We start from the raw sequence: 21,347 nt of genomic DNA, 5'->3' as shown, positions 1-21,347 counted from the left end.
GGACATTAGACATTCACATAGGTGTGTAGGTTGAATGTCAACCTTGTACATAGATATTGGACATTAGACATTCACATAGGTTTGTAGGTTGAATGTCTACCTTGTACATTGATATTGGACATTAGACATTCACATAGGTTTGTAGGTTGAATGTCTACCTTGTACATAGATATTGGACATTAGACATTCACATAGGTTTGTAGGTTGAATGTCTACCTTGTACATTGATATTGGACATTGCACATTCACATAGGTGTGTACATGTAAGTTGATTGTCTACCTTGTACATTGATATTGGACATTAAACATTCACATAGGTTTGTAGGTTGAATGTCTACCTTGTACATAGATATTGCACATTGCACATTCACATAGGTTTGTAGGTTGAATGTCTACCTTGTACATTGATATGGACATTGCACATTCACATAGGTGTGTACATGTAGGTTGATTGTCTACCTTGTACATTTATATTGGGCATTGCACATTCACATAGGTTTGTAGGTTGAATGTCTACCTTGTACATAGATATTGCACATTGCACATTCACATAGGTTTGTAGGTTGAATGTCTACCTTGTACATTGATATGGACATTGCACATTCACATAGGTGTGTACATGTAGGTTGATTGTCTACCTTGTACATTTATATTGGGCATTGCACATTCACATAGGTTTGTAGGTTGAATGTCTACCTTGTACATTGATATTGCACATTCACAATGTCGGTGCACAAAGTAGATATTCACTGTACAAACCTATTTGAATATCCACTGTCCAATATCAAACTGACTTTACTGTCATGATTCAAACCGGGGCTTGTCACTGATTGGACATTGTTAGCGACTGTAACTCTATAAAGCCCTTACCTCCCCACTCCTTTTTATTTTAGGTGCTATAGTTGTGATCATGGCCCTACATCTATGTGACGAGGTGAACATATATGGATTTGGGTATGACAAACGATTCACTCTGCACTACTACGATGACAAATTCATCATGCACATGAACAACTTAACGACCCTGCACGACGTTGACAAGGAACGAATTCTTTGGAAAAAACTCCACGAAGAGGGAATCTTGCGACTTTTCAAAAGGGACGAGTGACATTGGTGAACTGGAATTCGTTTCCACTATAGGAACATTTACTTAGCCATGTAGTTTGCTCCCTAGTTTAATCTATAGTTCACTCTAGGAAGTTTCAGAAACATTTTACAAGTTGGTTTTTACCCATTTTACAATAAACAATTTGATTTAGTTCAATTCGGGTTGGGTTTGGAGGAGTTTTTTCCAATGAAAAAAAGTGTCACAGAATCCACCACTGCACTTTTTTTTTGTGAGAAATCGCCCTAACATCACAAGGCTAAGGATGGCCACTCGACTACAGTTGACTGATTTGGGGGATCGACCCAAATCAACTGTCACCAGGGGCACGGTGCCACCTACTCCTGGGGCTGCAACAGGGTTATCCCTTCACAGTCCATAAGGATGTAGGTATTGGTATCATCCACTAGGAGCCTGGCTGGTAGAGCAGAATGCACTATCTTCCTAACTGTTGATAAAGCTGTTATGGTTCAATGCCTCGCTCAAGGGCACAAGTGTCTTGAGTGGGATTCGAACCCACCCTCTGCTGCTGACAACACCAGAGCTTGGGTCCGGTGAACTAGACTGCTCAGCCACGACACCACACGCCACATTTTTAGGGGGTCTGTCATTTATTTATTCATGGTTGACATGGATAGCAAACTTTAGTCAGATAAACATCATCAAATTTATTACAGCAAAACTGTTATGTAGTAGGTTTGAGTACTCATTTTATTCACACTTACTTGATTAAGTATGAGCTTAAATAAGTTAAATTTACATTTACATGTTGTCAGAGAGAAAATGTCAAAATTAACCGGGAATTATTTAAAAGGGAAAAGTATACCTTTGGTTTTTGAAACTGTTCTATTATTTTAAATCTACATGTATATAAATATAGATAAATATGATGAAACTACTGTGTGAAAATTTCATTTCAAAAAGTGGTTGTGTGTTTTCATATATCGCTGAACATCCAGAGTGATTTTGTCTATGCAGGCAGAAAAATCCAAAATTGGAATACACACTCTGAGAAACATAAATTACAGTAGCTCTTCTCAGATTCAAATTTGGGGGATATTATACACATAATGAAAGGTTATGAGTGCAATGGAGCGAATATGTTCATGAGTTGAAAGATGGAATGTTCCATTCAACAAGGCGGAGCTGAGTTGAATGGAACATTCCAGCTTTCAACGAATGAACATATTCGCACCATTGCACGAATGAAAAACATTCATTATTTGTTTTATATAACATCCAAGTAGATCTTTGTCATTTTGATTGGAAGATACAACTTTCAAAACAAACAAAGCTCGGGCCTACAAATTTTAACTGTGAAAGTACATGTACACCTGGTTCTCTTTGGGTCGGCCTGTTGGATTCAACAGTCACAATGTGCGTTTTGTACAGCTTTTTTGAGACACGCAGAAGCCGAATGATAGTAATTTTTACTAGTTATGCCTTGCAGTAACACTGCTGCGTTACCACAGACACGCGCACGCAGTGATGTTTTTACTCAGCGTTTCCGTTCCATCCGAAAAATACTATTGCACGCGCCACGGTGAGTGACTCAGCGTGCTATGGTACTTTTATTTGCTATCACGTGACGGACAATCCTCCAATCAAATGGCAAGGATCTGCTTGAGTGTTACATAATATAAGTTTTCACACAAGAGCGAGTGGAATGCGAAAAAATATAGCGCTTCTGCGTCCCATATCCAACGAGGCCGAAGTACGATGCTGCTGTACTTCAAACCAAGTAAGTTTTTATTACAAATAATTTCAAGAGTGATTACCAAACATAAACCTTCCATTTTATATCTTAATTGAAATAAAAAACACTTTAAAAAAAGCTTTAAAAAACAATAATTGTGACACTTGAGTGATAATTTCCAAGATTTTTTCTTTTTAAGGAATTTTTTCCAAACTTCCCAAGAATGGTATTAATTTCCGAAGATCTTGGTAAAACTCCCAAGCGGGAATCACAGTTCTGCCATGTGTCAGGCACTGAAAGTGTTAATCCATAAGAAAGGAAAACATGTGAACAATCCATTTTCAGACCTACATGTATGTCCTTTTTCAAATCTTTAAAAATAACAAACAAACTTTTAAAATTTACACCGTGTTGTTTTGGGGATTGTTTTACTTGAAAATGATCAAAAACCTTTTTGACAAAGTGTGCTTCACATAATTCATTAAACAATATTTACAAAATGCAGATGTTTTCATATAATATTATGCCCAGACTGTTTTATCCTCTCCCATCGAATATTATTAACAAATTACATGTAACCCTCCTACTCTTTGGTAACATTTTCCACCTCAAGTTAACCATCCATTTGAAACCAATCCACTACACAGGTTTTGTCAGAAATTGTCCAAAAAGTAGGCAGCGTTCTCCCTCAACAGTGGTCCGCTGGGCCCAATTTCATAGAGCTGCTAGGCACAAAAATTTGCTTAGCATGAAATTTCTTTCTTGATTAAAAAAGGATTACCAACCAAGGTTCCATTTTTTGTATATTTCTTGTTACTGGTATTCAGCTGTTGTTTGGTTGGTAATCCTGTTTTTATAAAGGAAAAACTTTCATGCTACGCAAATTTGTATGCTCAGCAGCTCTATGAAATTGGGCCCTGGACAAATAATGGAATAAAAGGGTAGCTACGAGTTCTTGACTGCCGTTTAAAACCTTGCAGGGTCGTGGCCGTGCGGTAAAGGCCCGAGCCTTCGTCTCGGTAAAATTATCAAGAACCAGGCCTCGTTGGGATTAAACCACTACTTGAAAACCTCTTCACCATTGTTTCCCGTATTCATAAATACCTCAGACAGTTTCGCTATTCCTACTGGTGGAGAGCGCGTCACGTGGGTGTGTATAAACCTTTGTTTATGACCAGTAAAAAGTATTGCAACTGTTCTTATAAGACAGTTTCTTCATTCCTATTGGTCAAGAGCAACGGCTGAAACAGTTGTGCCGCATCACGCGATATGCGCAACATGCACAGCATTCCGAGGGTGTCGGAGGGCTTCACCATTTCATAGCTGGAGGGGTGTTGTGTTGAAAGAAATCATTTAACAATTATAATTTTTGCATTTATTTTACTTTTTGACCAAAAAGTGTTGATGATCTTGACTGAAAAGGTATTTATGAATTGGAATCAAAGTTTGTTGCATCGGTTTTCAACTAGTGGTTTAAACCCGCCGAGGCCTGGTTCTTGATAATTTACCTCGACGAAGGCGAGGGCCTTTATCGCACGTCCACAACCCTGCAAGGTTTTAAACGGCAGCTTAAGAACGAGTCACTCTTCTTTTATTCCCACTCATAAATGTTTTTTTTTTCAAAGGCATAATACAGTGAGAAACTCTGTAAAACTTATCCATTATCCAACGTCCTTTCCTTGAACTCTGTACGTGTGTTGCATTTTTATGACTGACAGTTTTCAGATATGCATTCGTGCGCGTAGTAGTAGTATTCATCCACGTTTTCATGGACCAAAATGGCAAGGCGAGATCGATCACCCATGGGAACGAGGTTGTGGGCTTTACTGTACTTATCCCAAAACAACCGGATATAAACAGCTCCAGCTGGTCATTATCAATCGTTTAAACACCCCCACGTGACGCGCTCTCCACCAATAGGAATTGCGAAACTGTCTGAGGTATTTATGAATGCCAGTTCAAACATCAGAGGACCAGTCACAATTCTCTTCTTGTGGTACGGCTGGTTTGTTCAGGGTTGAAAATCTTCCCTATTTCATTTTTGAAATTGATGAGTGAAAAAGATGATGGACTAGTGAAAAAACAATAATAAATATGATAATCAAACAGCATTTATAAAGGGCACTCTGGATCACTGATCCCTCAATACACTTAACATTATAAAAAGATCAAAGGTTATATTTACAAGCCACCCACTATCCCTGGCCAGTCATGAAAAAAGTTTAGGGCAAACCCTGGTAGGAGGGTGGCCTGTGCACTGTATATGATTGATCCACCATAAGTTACCACAACTTGCTGGCACAGTTTATCCATCCTTCAAAACCAGTGCGGATAATATTCAATGGTAAGAAAGTAGGAGGTTTACAATTGACGTCTGATGCTCCGGGAATGTTTCTGATACTCTTCTAGTTTCGGCGCAGCCTCTGTCTTGAGATTCTCCATGAGTTAGGCTCTTCGTATTTATTATACAGCGGCTCCAGACGTTGCTGCTTCTTGTGCTTGCTCAACTTGGTTGGGTCTGACACCCGGAAGAAGGACGAGGCAAACTCCACCAGCCACTTGGGGTCGATGGTAGTGACTTCTCTCATGTACTCCTTGGTTGTCAAGACGAGCTCATGGTAGACGACCCTGTGAGGAGATTGATAACGATTGGGTTAAAAAATCATTATTATATCTTTATGGACCCAATTTCATAGGGCTGTTTAAACACAAAAAGTAGCTAAGCAAAACAAAAGTATGCTTACCAGACTAAGGTTACCAGCCAAACTAGCATGTAATGTATACAATTAGTTAATGGTATCCTGCTATTGTATGCTAAGCAGAAAATTCATAAGCAATATTTCTGCTTAATCAGCTCTATGAAATTGGGCCCTGGTATAGACGACAATTTGACAAGCCTATCAATCCAAAGATGCAAAATTTAGCATCTTGCAACTTTTGTACAACAATACACTGTAGGTGTGACATGTGATTTGAGGCATCGCATGGTGAGGTATCAAAGTATATTTGGTTTGCGGTTGTGTATGTACATACTAGGTAGATTGTGTTATTTTGAGAACTTGTCTTGCTTTATGTTCTACTACCGCAGAGTAGATTTTTGGAATTTGGGAGACTTCTCATTTCTGGAAAGAACTGAGGGAGACACCTATCAGTGAGGTATTTAAAATTACATTCAAAATAATAGGAAAAGTTTCAACTTACATAACATTAGGGCAATAAAAGAGCGGTACCTTCATTGCCGGCCGCGACCGTGCAAGGTTTTAAACAATACTTCAAGACCGAGTCACCACTATTTTATCCCAATTCAAAAAAAGTGTAAAAATGTTGGATAATCTATCCAAATATATTATAAATTTTCAGTTGTTGCCAGGATTTCATACTCTGTTTCACGAAGTGTCAAAATGCTCATTACGCTCAACCTCTGTATGTACGCGTGCACTAATAGTTGTACATAGATTACTGGTGTAACTTTTGCATTTGCGTAAACTAGTGCCAAGAGTAAAGCTTGCGCACCACACCTATGTTTAAAGGCACTGGACACTATTGGTACTTATTCAAAATAATTATTAGCATAAACCCTTACTTGGTAGCGAGTAATGGGGAGCTGTTGATAGTAAGAAACTTTGTGAGAAACGGCCCTGAAGTAACTTAGTTTTCGAGAAAGATGTAATTTTCCACGAATTTGGTTTTGAGACCTCAGAATTAGATTTTGAGGTCTCAAAATCAAGCATATAAAAGCACACAACTTGGTGTGACAAGGGTGTTTTTTCTTTCATTCTTATCTCACAAATTCGTCGACCAATTGAATTCAAATTTTCACGGGTTTGTTATGTTATGCAAATGTTGAGATACACTAAGTGAGAAGACTGGTCTTTGTCATTTACCAAAGGTGTCCAGTGCCTTTAAACCCTTCTAGCCGTGTTTCTATCACATGTTTAAACACCCCCACGTGATGGGCTTATCACCAATAGGAACAGTGAAACTGTCTTGGGTATTTATGAATACAGTTTCACAGGGTGGTTTCTTCGTTCAATGCGTTTAAAGATAAAACTCGCTAGCACAGAAATAACCCAGTAACACGCTTTAAAAAGGAAAAAAAACATTGCTTGACGTGGTGTGGCACAAGATTCTGTCCCCCCGGAGATTTGGTCCCCCCATATGGCAAACTGTGCAGAAACTACTTCTGATAGCGCCCTCTGTTGAATCATCCTCCTACAGCCCGAATCTCCGACGGATAAAGTTCCCTATGACAGTGGCATTCATGATTGTTTGACTCACCAGTCTGGTTGCCGGTTGAAGAGAGCACTGGATGGATGAATGTACACAATTTGACTGTCAACTAGAGTCCGATACCCCTCCTGTGGATCCTATTAGATAAATGAATAGTAATAATAATAATAATAATAATAATAATAACCAATTCTTATATAGCGCATTTTAGAATAACCGTATCAATGCGCTTTACATGAGTGCCCTGGTCATAGGGCAAATAACATCCCTTTTTAAATGTTTCTCAGCTCCCAGGGTAGTATACAGCCCTGAGCTGCCTATAAGGCGCTTGTGGCTTTTTCATTCACAATATCAACCTCTACCCTCGCAGGTACCCATTTATACCCCTGGGTGTAGAGAAGCAATTAGTATCTTGCTCAAGGACACACTTACAGATTACAAATTACAGGCATGATATTTGGTTCTTAGAAGAAAAGTAGTAATGTATTACCAAGCAGAAGGGCTGACCTACATGTACACATGGTATAGGCTTTAACAGACAATTCAGACTATTTCATCACATTTTTTTCAGATTTTTTAATGAGCAAAGTAGGAAGAATAACATGCCGGAATTTAAAGGAACGTTACAGAGTTGGTTTTTGCTAACAAAACAGTTGCTGACAGTGTAAGCACTTTATGTAATCCACCATATACATAAACTGACAAACCTGTAGAAGTTTGAGATCGATCTGTCGTCTGGGTCATGAGAGAATAGTGAAAAACCGATTACAAATTTTGCATTGCATCGATGCCAAAATAAAAATGAATAAAACGCTCACTGAGCGATAAACTCCAAACGCGAAGTTTGATTATTTATTTCTCATCAAATATGACATTTCCACCAGAAATATTTCAAGGGATGTTTTCAACTATCATCATCATTAGACTGTGTAAGTTTTATGTAAATCTGTGATCTTCACAATTTTTCTCTCTTACCAATTCTGTAACGTGTTTTATTACTAATTTGTCAACAAGTTTTTGTTTTATCCCATTTGTGTGTAATCCCCAATTCGTCTTCAAATTCATTTTCCAAAATGTGATGCGATCAAGCAAAATGAGTCGTCTGTCGACCTAGGCCTTTTTACTTTCTTTTTTTGATACATCTGAAATCAGCATACTCTATGCTTGGATAGTGTTAAAAATCCATGTTGATGCCACCTCTGGTTAAATGTTGTGAAAGTAGAAACATCAATACATGTTAAGAGACTGAAACTGGAAACAAGGGGTTTAAAGGCAGCGGACACTATTGGTAATTGTCAAAGACTAGTCTTCACAGTTGATGTATTTCAACATATACATAAAACAACAAACCTGTGAAAATTTGAGCTCAATCGGTCATCGATGTTGCGAGATAATAATGAAAGAAAAAACACCCTTGTCACACGAAGTTGTGTGCTTTCTGATGCTTGATTTCGAGACCTCAAATTCTAAACTTGAGGTCTGGAAATCAAATTCGTGGAAAATTACTTCTTTCACGAAAACTAAGACACTTCAGAGGGAGCTGTTTCTCACAATGTTTTATACTACCAACCTCTCCCCATTACTCGTCACCAAGAAAGGTTTTAAGATGATAATTATTTTGAGTAATTACCAATAGTGTCCACTGCCTTTAAAGTCAAATTGTTTATTGAAAATACATCAGCACATTTTCTTGCAATGCTAATTTGAACCCCTTGTTATGCTGTTTATCAGGAAGAAAGTTGCCATAATAAAAAAATATTCTGTCAATCCTGTTTTGGCTTACATTTCTATTATACTGATATCTCTGACAAAAGTATCAATTAACTTGATTTCATCACAATTGTGTCCACCACACCATAGAGCTGTGTATATTGACTAGAGCACTAACCTGTGTTTTGTTCCAAAATTAAATGATGCCATTAAATTTGGTTACAAAATAAAAATTTCTGAACTGTGAAAGTCTTGTTAGTTTTGGTTTACCTTCGCACTGATGCGTGCTAGCACTGTATAATCAGTACTTTCCCGAGTTCTGTGAAAACAAATCACAGGCATTATACTCAGGTGGGATGCGAACCCATGACCAGTGCAATTCTAGCACAGTGTTATACTAACTCAAAAGTTTTCTTTTGTTTTAAAGTTATTACATAGGATTGGTAAAAATACAACAACAGTAACCAAAAACAAAAGCAGTGTGTATAATAAGCATTTTGCATTATTGTCAGGTGCAAATATAAGACACTTTCTGCCTTTTTGGGCTAAACTAGAAGAAAACGGACATGGTACCTTTTTGGCCGCGCTTCTGAAGAAACCGCTGCAAATGGCCTTCTGCACACGGGCGGTGTTCTTTCCACAGGTAATGACGTCTAATTTATGTCTGTAAGCAAGAAAAAAAGGAAGAACTTTCTAAGAACAAACATCATAATAAAGACCATTACCATGGATTATTTTAAATTTAAAGGGATGCTGTAGTGAATAATAAAAAAACAGTTAATTTTGCTGTCATTTATTTCTGATATATGTATTGAACATCAATAAAATGTGTTTTGTTTTTTCCCCGACATATCTCACTTGCGTAATTAGCGAATAAATCATGCCCCCCCTTTTGTGGATTGTTACCGCCCCCCTACCATCGACGTCACGTCGGGAACTCAAACATACCGTCGGCAAAAAGAGTCTGGTCCCTAACTACACGCGCCTAGGTACCAGGCCATACAGTGCACACGTCTCTATATGCACACAGCCAGGGGGCCCCGACGGCTCGGGTTACCGACATGACGTCACGTTTATGGGGCGGGGTGGGTTCACCTAATCTCTTGAAAACCATTTTTAAAATACTTGCGCATATAATAAATAATAAAAATAAATATTTCAGGTTTAAAAAGTCATGTTTAATCGTTTGAATTATTAAAAAAACACTGCAGCCACCCTTTAAAGCTCCTTCAAAAGACACCCATAGACTGTTAAGATTTTCCCATTGAATTGCTCTAAACAAAATGAAAATGGCCTTGCCCTCAAAAACATGAATTTCCAGGCCACATGCCTGCTTAGAGGGCAACACCTTCCAAAGTCCCTGGAATAATTCTCTGCGTTTTCCTCCCACATCTTAAACAGAAATTTCTTGCACCACTACGAGGGACAAAATGTGGTACTATCTAGTTTCCATGTTGAAAAGTGTTGAGTTAAAGGCACTGGACACCTTTGGTAATTGTCAAAGACCAGTCTTTTTACTTGGTGTATCTCAACATATGCAAACCTGTGAAAATATCAAACCTGTGAAAATTTGAACTCAATTGGTCGTCAAAGTTGCGAGGGAATAATGGAAGAAAAAACACCCTTGTCGTACAAGTTGTGATGCTTGAATTCGAGACCTCAGCTGAGGTCTCAAATTCAATTGAAATATTTCAGTGAGAAACTACTTCTGTCTCGAAAACTACGTAATTTGGTAATGTTTTATACTATCAACAGCTCTCCATTGCACGTTACCAAGTGAGTTTTTATGCTAACAATTATTTTGAGTAATTACAAATCGTGTTCAGTATTAAACAGAAATTTCTTTCCTTGGCTAATACAGTGATTAAGTTCGCTTTTCTGAGAATCCTTTTCTTCATCCTCTTTAGAATAAATGAAAAAAAAAAAAAAAAGGAGCAAGTTGACAGGGTAACCCGCTGGAAACATTCTGTACATTTTTCTGTCAATGAAATATTTGGCCACTCAAAGGCCCTGGACACCCTCTGCAGTAATGTTGCTTTTGAGAAAGAGATAATTTCTCACTCAAATATTTAAAAAACTTCAGGCCTGAAGCATTTTTTAGGTATCTGAAATCACACAAATATGTGCAACAAGGGTGTTTTTTCTTTCACTATTCTCTTGCAACTTTGATGACCAATTGAGTCCAAATTTTCACAGGTTTTTTATTTTATGTATATGTTGAGATACATCAACTGTGAAGACTAGTCTGTGACAATTACCAATAGTGTCCACTGCCTTTAAACCCCTTTTTGTTACTTTATGCAATCTTTGTTACTTTATGCAATCGTTGAGAATACTAATCTTAGACAATTACCAAAGGTGTCCAGTGCTTTTAAAAACAATCTTAAAGTCAACTGACAATGACTTCTACCTGTCCATTATTCCGAGCAGTTGTTTCCGGACGTCCTGCGCTCGACGGAGAGTCCGCGCCTGGACAAAATTCTCAAAGCACCAAGGGTTGGAGAACTTGTTGTTCTTCCAGGAATTATAGACGGCTAGGAGGGTCAGATGGTCCCCCTCAGCTTGCTGGAACTTAGCTTTACGCTGGTCGGCAATCGCTTGCTTGTCCTGTCAAGAAAATAGTTTGTATCTAGTCATAATAAGAATGGAAATTTTGTCATAAAAGGAAAACATCCACCATTTCAACATATGAAGAAGTACGAGTTGAAACTTTGCATAGTGGAAGTACAACTAAGAGAGGTTTGCGATAACACCATGTGAATATCTCTTTTCGAGTAGTGTTGGTTCTGATAAAGGGATAATAAGAGCATACTGGTTGAAACGTTGAGTCGTTAACCACCGGTTCTTTTCAAAATCAACACTACTTAAAAAGAGATATTCACATGATGGTACTGCAAACCTTTAATCATATGAATAATTGATACATTATGCCAGCCTACTGTGTGATTATTCACAGTGGTGACTTCATCTAGACACGTCTAGAGAGAACATTCAACGCTCCTACTGTCTGACCATTCATTATCATCCAATGTGGTTTTGAATAATAGATAATAATAATAATAATAATATAATAGATGTTAAATTTGCATCGGGGATAAAGAATATTAATTTTGGTTTTTACCCATACACCGATGTGTGTTAGCACTGTATACTAAGTACTTTCCTGAGTCCTGTGAACAAATATCTGTTACTCGGGTGGGATTCGAACCCACGACCCTTGCAATTCTAGAGCAGTGTCTTACCAACTAGACTACCGAGGTTGCCCGGCAGCTAGAGGCAGTTCGAATCCTATGTTTTGGCAGCGGGTACCGCAACGATATAATAGATGTTAAATTTGCATCGGGGATTAAGAATATTAATATATTCGTTTTTTATATAGCGCTTTATACACCATGTCTCAATGCGCTTACAACATTGTTACCCTGATCACTGGGCCATTTCATTCCTTAAACCATCTCAGCTCCCTGGGGAGTATACAGCCTGTGCTGCCAAACATGTAATGACTAAGCTAAACCAACCACAAGAACCATCTCTACCCTCACATGTACCCATTTACCCCTGGGTGGACAGAAGCAATTATAGTTAAGTGTCTTGCTCAGGGACACGAGTGTCATGACCGGGATACGAACCCACACTCTGCTGAACACAAACATTAGAGCTTGAGTTCGGTGCTCTTATCCGCTCGGCCACGACACCCCACCAAGCCTGTAATTTGACATCGTGCATTTACAAAATACAGAGGCCTGGACTTTCTTAGTTGAGAGGGCAAGGCCATTTTTATTTCCACAAAGGGCACTTCCATTGGAAAATCTTAAAGACTAGTTGAAAGTTGTGAAGGGGCACAAAGACCAAGACCAGGGCAACAGATGCCATGGGCCTCTGTGTAGAAATGAACTTCTACAGAGATGTGGTAAGCTGAACGATGAGCTCAAAGCATGAAAGCTTGCGAGTGCAAACCGTGCAAGCATGTGAGTGCGAAGGCATGCGAGTGCCAAAGCGTGCAAGTCTGAAACATGCTTACAGACATTTATCTTTGGTTTTGAAAGCCCTCTTCTGCAATCTGGGGTGTTCCATATGGTTTTATCTTTATTTTCTTATGAACATGATCTCAGTTTTAAAACAAAATTGTTTAATTAATAAACAAAATTAAAAAATCACTTTTTAATATTTTTCTTTTGGCTGGTGGTTTAAAAAACACAGATTTCTGGTTAAAAACAGAGAAATAACAGGAGACAAACCTTGGGTCTGTAGAAGACGTTTTGAACGGACAGCATAGACACAATGGTAAGAATCTCCTCACTGCAGCCAAGAGTGACGGACATGATCAGAACCTTGGACAACATCGGTTCCAATGGGAACTCTGCCATCTGCGGAGGAGAAAAACAAACAGAAAATGTCATTACCAAGTCGTGGTAAAGAAAACCAAGGAGTTACATGTAAAGGCACTGGACACTGGTAATTACCCAAAATGGGGAGCTGTTGATAGTACAAAACATTGTGAGAAATGGCTCACTCTGAAGTAATGTAGTTTATGAGAAAGAGGTTGTATCTCACTCAAACATACTAGAATATTACAAACTTCAGGCCTGAAGCCCTTTTTCTACTAATTCTAGTACTTATGGCTTTAATGTCACAAATCAATTTGAACCCCGGGATTTCCGAAAATGTTATTTAAAAAAACCCAGTTATTTCCACTGAATGCAAATTTACGCAAGTATGGCAAACTTTTAAAACTCTGTGATAGTCTGGTACACAGTTGACCAGACACAACTCACCCTAAAATAAATTTGAAACCCCGGGATTTCCAAACATGTTAAAAAAAACTATAAAAAAAAGTTATTTCCACTAAACGCAAATTTACGCAAGTATGGCAAACTTTTGAAACGTCTGTGTTAGTCTGGTACACAGTTGACCAGACACAACTTACCCTACGTCCAAGTCTAGTCAACAGACCCTCATCATCGAGAGCACTCAATGAATGCAACTGCTCCATGGCCGTGATCAGTGTTTCCGTCGGAGGTGCGTCCATAAAGTCAAACGCCAGTAGATCGTTTATCCCCATTGCTTTGAGAGCGAGGAGTGTGCTGGCCAGGTTAGTCCGTTGGATCTCGGGGACGGCCGTTGTAAGCATTTCGTCTCGGTAGGCACGCTCGGTGTAGAGACGGTAACATTTCCCTGGACCGGTGCGCCCGGCACGACCTGCACGTTGTTTAGCTTGAGCCTTCAAAAAGTAAAATCCCACAAAGTTAGTTTCATACTTAAAGGCAGAGGACACTATTGGTAATTGTTCAAAATAATTATCAGCATAAAACCTCACTTGGTAACGAGTAATGGGGAGAGGTTGATAGTATAAAACATTGTGAGAAACGGCTCCCTCTGAAGTGACATAGTTTTCGAGAAAGAAGTAATTTTACACGAATTTGATTTTGAGACCTCAAGTTTAGAATTTGAGGTCTTGAAATCAAGAAGAAACCTTTAAAAAACTCAGTTATTTATTTTGATACAAATATTCTATTTCGACAACTTAATTGACGAGAAACCTACTAAAGAATCAGCCATTCCAAGTTTTGAAGCCTTACCTGTGATATGGGTGTAACAACAAGTTGGTCCATCCCCGTCTTAGAATTGTAGACTTTCTGTTTGACAAAGCCGGGGTCCACAACGTAGTAGATTCCATCAATGGTAAGAGATGTCTCGGCAATGTTGGTTGCTATGACAACCTAATAAACAAACCACAAAAAGTAGTAATAACTAGCCATTCTAGAAAAAAAAGGTATCAATGCGCTTTACATTAGTGCCCTGGGGTGGATTTCACAAAGAGTTAGGACTAGTCTTATCTCAAGTGAGGACCAGTTACTCGTCCTAACTTAGGACTATCCATGCAATTTGTATATCTCCTAGTCCTAACTCTTTGTGAAATCAACCCCTGGCCATTGAGATCCACATTCAGTTACCTCCATTGGCATAACAAATGTCACAGACCTGCTTAAATACACACAGTAGCTAAACAAGAATCAGAGATGCGACCAGTTTTTGAAAAAAAAATCTGAAAAATGTTGTGGTGACATTTTGGACACTTAACTTGAAAAATCATTAACACAACCGCGCATGTGATATCAAAAACGTTGCGTCTTCATCATACACCATTTTGATTTCGTTCAATCACCCCGCACTATTAGCTCTCAAAATACAACAAAACAAAATTAAACCAAGCAGAACAAACTTTTACTTTACACAGTGAAATACTATTTTTGTTCAATCACGGAATCCTACTAATTGGTCATGTTTGAACCATTAAGCCTACACGTTCCGTAAAGATGCTAAATTTCCCACAAAACTGCTCCTTTATGACGTCAGCACGGGAATGTGCATGCGGTTTTTATTGGCATTCATTTTAAGAGTGATTACCAGACCCCTCATTTTGGGACGTGTACATTCGTTTGCCCTCTACACTTCTCAAATAAAACAATGTCACACCTTTCTGCTGCCAGGAGGGGCGGGGTCAAAGATTCTCGTCTGCATCTCACTAGGCAGGGCAGAGTAAACCGGGAGGATGATCAGCTCAGGGACCTCAGGGCCAAGAGACTTCATCCTCTCAAAGAGGATCTCGCAAGCCGTGTCGATCTCCTCCTGACCCGTCAAGAACAGAAGGATATCACCTGGAAGACATCAACAAACAAAAATGTCTTGCTTAAAAACATCAGCAGAAAGTCACGGAATAATCATGCTTTGTCTCACAACATCTTTCACCCCTTCTGTCACCCAGTGACATCCTTCCTGTCCAGAACGGAAGGATATCACCTTGAAGGCAACAACAAACAAAAACGTCTTGCTTAAAAAACTCTTTTTAATATAATAATAATAATATTGATAATGATAATAACCCGTTTTTATATAGCGCTTTTCACACCTGTCTCAAAGCGCTTCCGACATAATTACCCCTGGTCACTGGGCCTTAATTCATTCCTTAAACCATCTCAGCTCCCTGGGGAGTATACAGCCTGTGCAACATTAATATGCGCTACTCGGATAAACCAATCACAATAACCATCTCTGCCCTCACAGGTACCCATTAACCCCTGGGTGGAGAGAAGCAATTATAGTTAAGTGTCTTGCTCAGGGACACAAGTATCACGACCGGGATTCGAACCCACACTCTGATAAACAGAAGCATCAGAGCTCGAGTTCGGTGCTCTTATCCACTCGGCCACGACAACCCACAATATCAGTAGAAAGTCACGGAATAAGTGTTGCTTGTAGAAATTGTTTTAACATCAGTAGATGTCTGTCAACATGTGTCATCCCGTGTACTTTACTGTCTGTCAACCTGTGTGTCACTCTGTGTGTTACCCGGTCAGTCACCAATGCATCGCTCTGTCTGTCACCCCATGCATCACCCTGTCACCCCATATATCACCATGTGTATCACCCCATGCATCACCCTGTCACCCCATATATCACCCTGTCTGTCACCCCATACATCACCCTGTCACCCCATATATCACCCTGTCTGTCACCCCATACATCACCCTGTCACCCTACGTATCACCCTGTCTGTCACCCCATGCATCACCCTGTCACCCCACGTATCACCCTGTCTGTCACCCCATGCATCCCCTGTCACCCCATATATCACCCTGTATATCTATCAGTCAGTCCTGGGGGTTCTTACCCGGTGGTTCAGTCAGATGAATCTGCATGACGGTGATGAGTGAAGCGTCCAGATAATCTGCCTCTGGTTCCTTGGTGTAAAGGATCTCAACGGGAAAAGTACGGCCAGGAATTGTGAAGATCGGCTGTGTGATAAAACCCAAAACAGTAAGTCCAATTCTTAAATTGCAACAACCAAAGTAAGCTAAACCAAAGTTAACCCGTACCAAAAATGGAAAGAAACTAGTAACAGCTAAGGGAAAGAAGCATACTAGAGATCACATACGAGGCCAGAAAAACAACAAATGCATAAAGGAACAGACCAAAGTAAGGAACATCTGTGATGCGATCAAGCAAAATGAGCCGTTCGTCGCCACGGTCATTTTTATATTCTTGATACATTTGAAAAGAGCACAATGCTTTAATGCTGAACTGAAAAAACCCATGTTAATACCAATTTGGTTCAAAATTTTTTACAGTAAAAACACCAAGAGATGCGAAAGAATGCATCTGAGAAAAAGGGGTTTTAAAGTTGAGTTGTCTTTTGAACTTACATCGGCACATTTTATTTCAATGCTACTTTTAACCCCTTTTTGATGTCATTTATCAGGAAGGAAGTTGCCAATTGAGAGTAAAACATATTTTGGTTCAAAATTTTTTACAGTAAAAACACCAAGAGATGCGAAAGAATGCATCGAAAGAATGCATCAGTAAAAACACCAAGAGATGCGAAAGAATGCATCTGAGAAAAAGGGGTTTTAAAGTTGAGTTGTCTTTTGAACTTACATCGGCTCATTTTATTTCAATGCTACTTTTAACCCCTTTTTGATGTCATTTATCAGGAAGGAAGTTGCCAATTGAGAGTAAAACATATTTTGGTTCAAAATTTTTTACAGTAAAAACACCAAGAGATGCGAAAGAATGCATCTGAGAAAAAGGGGTTTTAAAGTTGAGTTGTCTTTTGAACTTACATCGGCACATTTTATTTCAATGCTACTTTTAACCCCTTTTTGAAGTCATTTATCAGGAAGGAAGTTGCCAATTGAGAGTAAAACATATTTTGGCATTTAAATTTACAATAAAAAAATTACTTTTAAAATGTCACACCTGTTGGCCTGTTTTGGCTCGTTTCTCAAAACTTAAATTTCTGACAACTGACTCAATAGATGGATTGCAATCTTTGATGGACCGCCATCTTTGATGTATTAACAAGGGCAAAGGGCACGGGCAGCGTACACAAGTGCACTTGTCCCTTGTTAATACATAAAAGCTGGCGGTCGATGACGCGCATTGTAATCTATCTATACCCCTTGGAACAACCACTATAAGGGATCAAACAGAACAGGGAGCACCAGGGTAAAAGATGGAGAGACAACAAATGTGGAGCAGCTACAAAACTAGGACTTTCAATCGCATGGTTGTAGGTTCTAATCCCCTAAGCTAAGCGCTGATTTCACAACGATTAGAAAAAGTGTTGTGGTCTAGTTACTGAATCACAATATCTTGATTTGTGCAATTCATAATCATCTTTAGACATTAAGCTAATGTTTGTATGACAAAAAAATTGCTGTTGCCAGCTTGGCGCTTATCCCCTTATAATAACTTTCGATTTATATAGCGCCTAATAACTAACACTTAATTCTCTAAGCGCTTTACATTAGTGCCCTGGTCATAGGGCCAATAACATCCCTTTTTAATGTTTCTCAGCTCCCTTGGGAGTATACAACCTGGGCAACAGTTTATATCGCTCCAAAGGCATTTTCATTCACAATATCAACCTCTACCCTCGCAGGTACCCATTTATACCCCTGGGTGAAGAGAAGCAATTATAGTAAAGTATCTTGCTCAAGGACACAAGTGTCATGACCGGGATTCGAACCCACACTCCGGTGAAAACGCACCAGAACTTGAATTCGATGCTCTTAACCACTCGGCCATGACATTCTTGGTCATGACACCTTGTGGTGGTTTGCTGAGTTCCCTTGATGGGAAGATCATCTAAACAAGCAAACAAACAGTAAGACGCAATCATTTGTGAGTGCACCTACAAGGGCGTTGGGAGGCAGCATTAATTAGATAAAATCATTGTCAAAAATCATCTGACGCTTTACCGCTTCAAAGAAGTACTGGGAGAACTTAACGGCGTCCAGCGTCGCCGATGTCACGATGAGCTTCAGATCGCTACGTTTCTTGACGGCCTTCTTCAGGAGCCCGAACAAGACGTCGGTGTGGATGGTCCTCTCGTGGGCTTCGTCCAACATGATGATGGCGTACTGCTGGAGGTCAAAGTCAATCAGGCACTCTCGTAGAAGCATACCTTCTGTCATGTACTTGATTTTGGTCTCCGGGGAGGTGCAGTCCTCGAAACGAATGGTGTAGCCAACCTAGACAGAATAAATGGTATTGATTCATTTATTTATTTGTTACTTCTGGTGGTGAATCCAAGGAAAAGTGAACTTTATCACTGTACTAGCCAAAACAAACCATGGAGAGAAGACAAGGAACGACATTTCAGTTTTAGAAATGGGAGGGAAATTCCAGATAGTTAGTCAAGGGGAAACCCCATGCAGTCAGGTAGGGACTAAAAACCCAATCCACTTTATCTTAGGAAAAGTATACGAAGCAACTTTTGAATTGGCACCAAGGCCAAGACCAGGGCCCAATTTCACAGAGAGAGCTCCATATGCAGAAAAACATTACTTTACAAACCTTTGTATTCAGCAGAATTCAGCAGGAATCGAGTAAAAAATTTAAACATGGTAAAACATCGTACATTTGAAATTGCATATTGGCTGGTAATCAATTTCGGGCAAGCACAATTGTTTTTTGCTTTACTCATTCTATGTGCTGTAGCACCTCCATTAAATTTGGCCCGGGGCAACAGATTAGATTCCAACTGACATACCTCTTGCCCTAACCGGCAACCGAACTCTTCAGACACCCTCTTGGCAACGGACATGGCAGCCACACGACGGGGCTGGGTACATCCGATCTTCCCACGTACAGTATACCCAGCCTCTGCTAAGTACTGGGTCATCTGGGTGGTTTTACCGCTACCCGTTTCTCCGATAACCACCAGGATCTGGTTTTCTATAATAGCCTGTAAGAAACAAACACAAACGCTGTTCATAAAAACCATTGCAGACATTAACAATATTTTAATAATAACAATAATAACAGTTTGGGGTTCAATTCAATTCATCAACATTTATTTCCACCAAGGATAATCACTTTAGAAAAAACAAAACAATTGATAAATAATATTAAACAAACTAATACGTGGAGGTATTACACAGGGAGCCGAAGCTTATAAACGGAATGCCTTCAACACAAACAAAAAATATACTTAAGTAAACAATATTAAACAAGGAAGACAAAATACAAAAGACAAAAGAAAACAAAACAATGAAACAAAAACAGACAAACAAACGGAGTGTACATAAACTGTAGTTGACATCAGACGGACATACGCAACGTTACACTAGTTATACAATGACAAGGTAAACAAAATAGGTACCAAGCAAAATAAAGCACATTAAAAGTGAACGGTATGAATGTAGAAGAAAAAAAACAGACAAAATACATGCAAACTTGAAAAAAGAAATAGTGACTCGAGCAGAAAATAAACCTCCAGATTAACTCCAAGCGCTCTACCAACAGAGCTACCTAACCTCCATGTTGTCAATCTCTCTATGGGGTGCCAGTAAAAAGCTGTATACCCATGTAACCATGCAAGGATCACACCTAAGTTTACGACACAACCTGGTAAGGGGTAGTCAGGGGATCAACTTAAGGGGAATAATAAACCACAAGGGAAACTGACGGGGTAAATTTTAAATGATTTGGGGTTGAACAGATCCAACTCTGGTAAATGCATGGAGAGTCACACTCAACTGTCACCAGACATGGTAAGATAACGTCACAGCACGTTTATCCAATGAAATAATTGTATCCAATGAAATCATCCAATGAAATCATTGTATCAAATGAAATCATTGAATTCAATGAAATCATTGTATCCAATGAAATCATTGTATCAAATGAAGTCATTGAATTCAATGAAATCATTGAATCCAATGAAATCATTGAATCCAATGAAATCATTGTATCAAATGAAATCATTGTATCCAATGAAATCATTGTATCAAATGAAATCATTGTATCCAATGAAATCATTGTATCAAATGAAATCATTGAATCCAATGAAATCATTGAATCCAATGAAATCATTGTATCAAATGAAATCATTGTATCCAATGAAATCATTGTATCCAATGAAACCCTCCAATGAAATCTTTGTATCCAATGAAATCCTCCAATGAAATCATTGTAACCAGTGAAATCCTCCAATGAAATCATTGTATCCAATGAAATCCTCCAATGAAATCATTGTATCCAATGAAATCCTCCAATGAAATCATTGTATCCAATGAAATCCTCCAATGAAATCATTGTATCCAATGAAATCATTGTATCCAATGAAATCCTCCAATGAAATCATTATATCCAATGAAATCCTCCAATGAAATCCTCCAATGAAATTATTGGGCCTGTAAGGCCAGTGCCTGAGGATAAAGACAGGGTACCAGCCTAACTCACCTGCACCAATTGCTCCTTGAGTTTATAGATAGGCAAGCTTTCCCTCTGCTCCATAATGGTCATCTTGGTGCGTTTTCCGTAAGACGCTTTATTTCCCCCAAACGCACTCTTCTTCCACTCCGGCATGTCCTGGTTGGTGAAGCCCATGTTACGGACATTGGCCACCAATGCTCTCTCACCTTATATGAGAATTTAAAAAAGTAAAAAATTAGAACATTAAAGGCAGTGGACACTATTGGCAATTACTCAAAATAATTATCAGCATAAAACCTCACTTGGTAACGAGTAATGGGGAGAGGTTGATAGTATAAAACATTGTGAGAAACGGCTCCCTCTGAAGTGACGTAGTTTTCGAGA

The 21,347-nt window shown here is 39.0% G+C and overlaps 2 protein-coding genes across 2 annotated transcripts in view; one reads left to right on the top strand and one right to left on the bottom strand.

Annotated features, from left to right (window-relative positions):
* Window positions 1–1,476, top strand: part of LOC117300413 (alpha-N-acetylgalactosaminide alpha-2,6-sialyltransferase 1-like) — a 39,791-nt gene extending 38,315 nt beyond the window's left edge. Inside the window, exon 7 of the mRNA XM_033784200.1 lies at window positions 894–1,476. Coding sequence (XP_033640091.1) covers window positions 894–1,108 — 215 coding nt within the window. The 3' untranslated portion in view covers window positions 1,109–1,476. The remainder of the gene's footprint in view (window positions 1–893) is intronic.
* Window positions 1,477–4,387: 2,911 nt separating this feature from the next.
* Window positions 4,388–21,347, bottom strand: part of LOC117299931 (ATP-dependent RNA helicase DHX8-like) — a 35,780-nt gene continuing 18,820 nt past the window's right edge. The window contains exons 10-21 of the mRNA XM_033783536.1: window positions 20,991–21,169; window positions 19,297–19,491; window positions 18,503–18,775; window positions 16,414–16,537; window positions 15,219–15,400; window positions 14,321–14,461; window positions 13,669–13,962; window positions 12,980–13,108; window positions 11,152–11,348; window positions 9,315–9,405; window positions 7,080–7,168; window positions 4,388–5,429 (exon numbers count right to left, since the gene is read on the bottom strand). Coding sequence (XP_033639427.1) covers window positions 5,207–5,429; window positions 7,080–7,168; window positions 9,315–9,405; window positions 11,152–11,348; window positions 12,980–13,108; window positions 13,669–13,962; window positions 14,321–14,461; window positions 15,219–15,400; window positions 16,414–16,537; window positions 18,503–18,775; window positions 19,297–19,491; window positions 20,991–21,169 — 2,117 coding nt within the window. The 3' untranslated portion in view covers window positions 4,388–5,206. The remainder of the gene's footprint in view (window positions 5,430–7,079; window positions 7,169–9,314; window positions 9,406–11,151; window positions 11,349–12,979; window positions 13,109–13,668; window positions 13,963–14,320; window positions 14,462–15,218; window positions 15,401–16,413; window positions 16,538–18,502; window positions 18,776–19,296; window positions 19,492–20,990; window positions 21,170–21,347) is intronic.

Source organism: Asterias rubens, chromosome 15, assembly GCF_902459465.1.
Source record: "Asterias rubens chromosome 15, eAstRub1.3, whole genome shotgun sequence".
NCBI lineage: Eukaryota > Metazoa > Echinodermata > Asteroidea > Forcipulatida > Asteriidae > Asterias > Asterias rubens.
The sequence above is the reverse complement of the archived record's forward strand: the minus strand, read 5'-3'. Positions and strand labels throughout refer to the sequence as shown.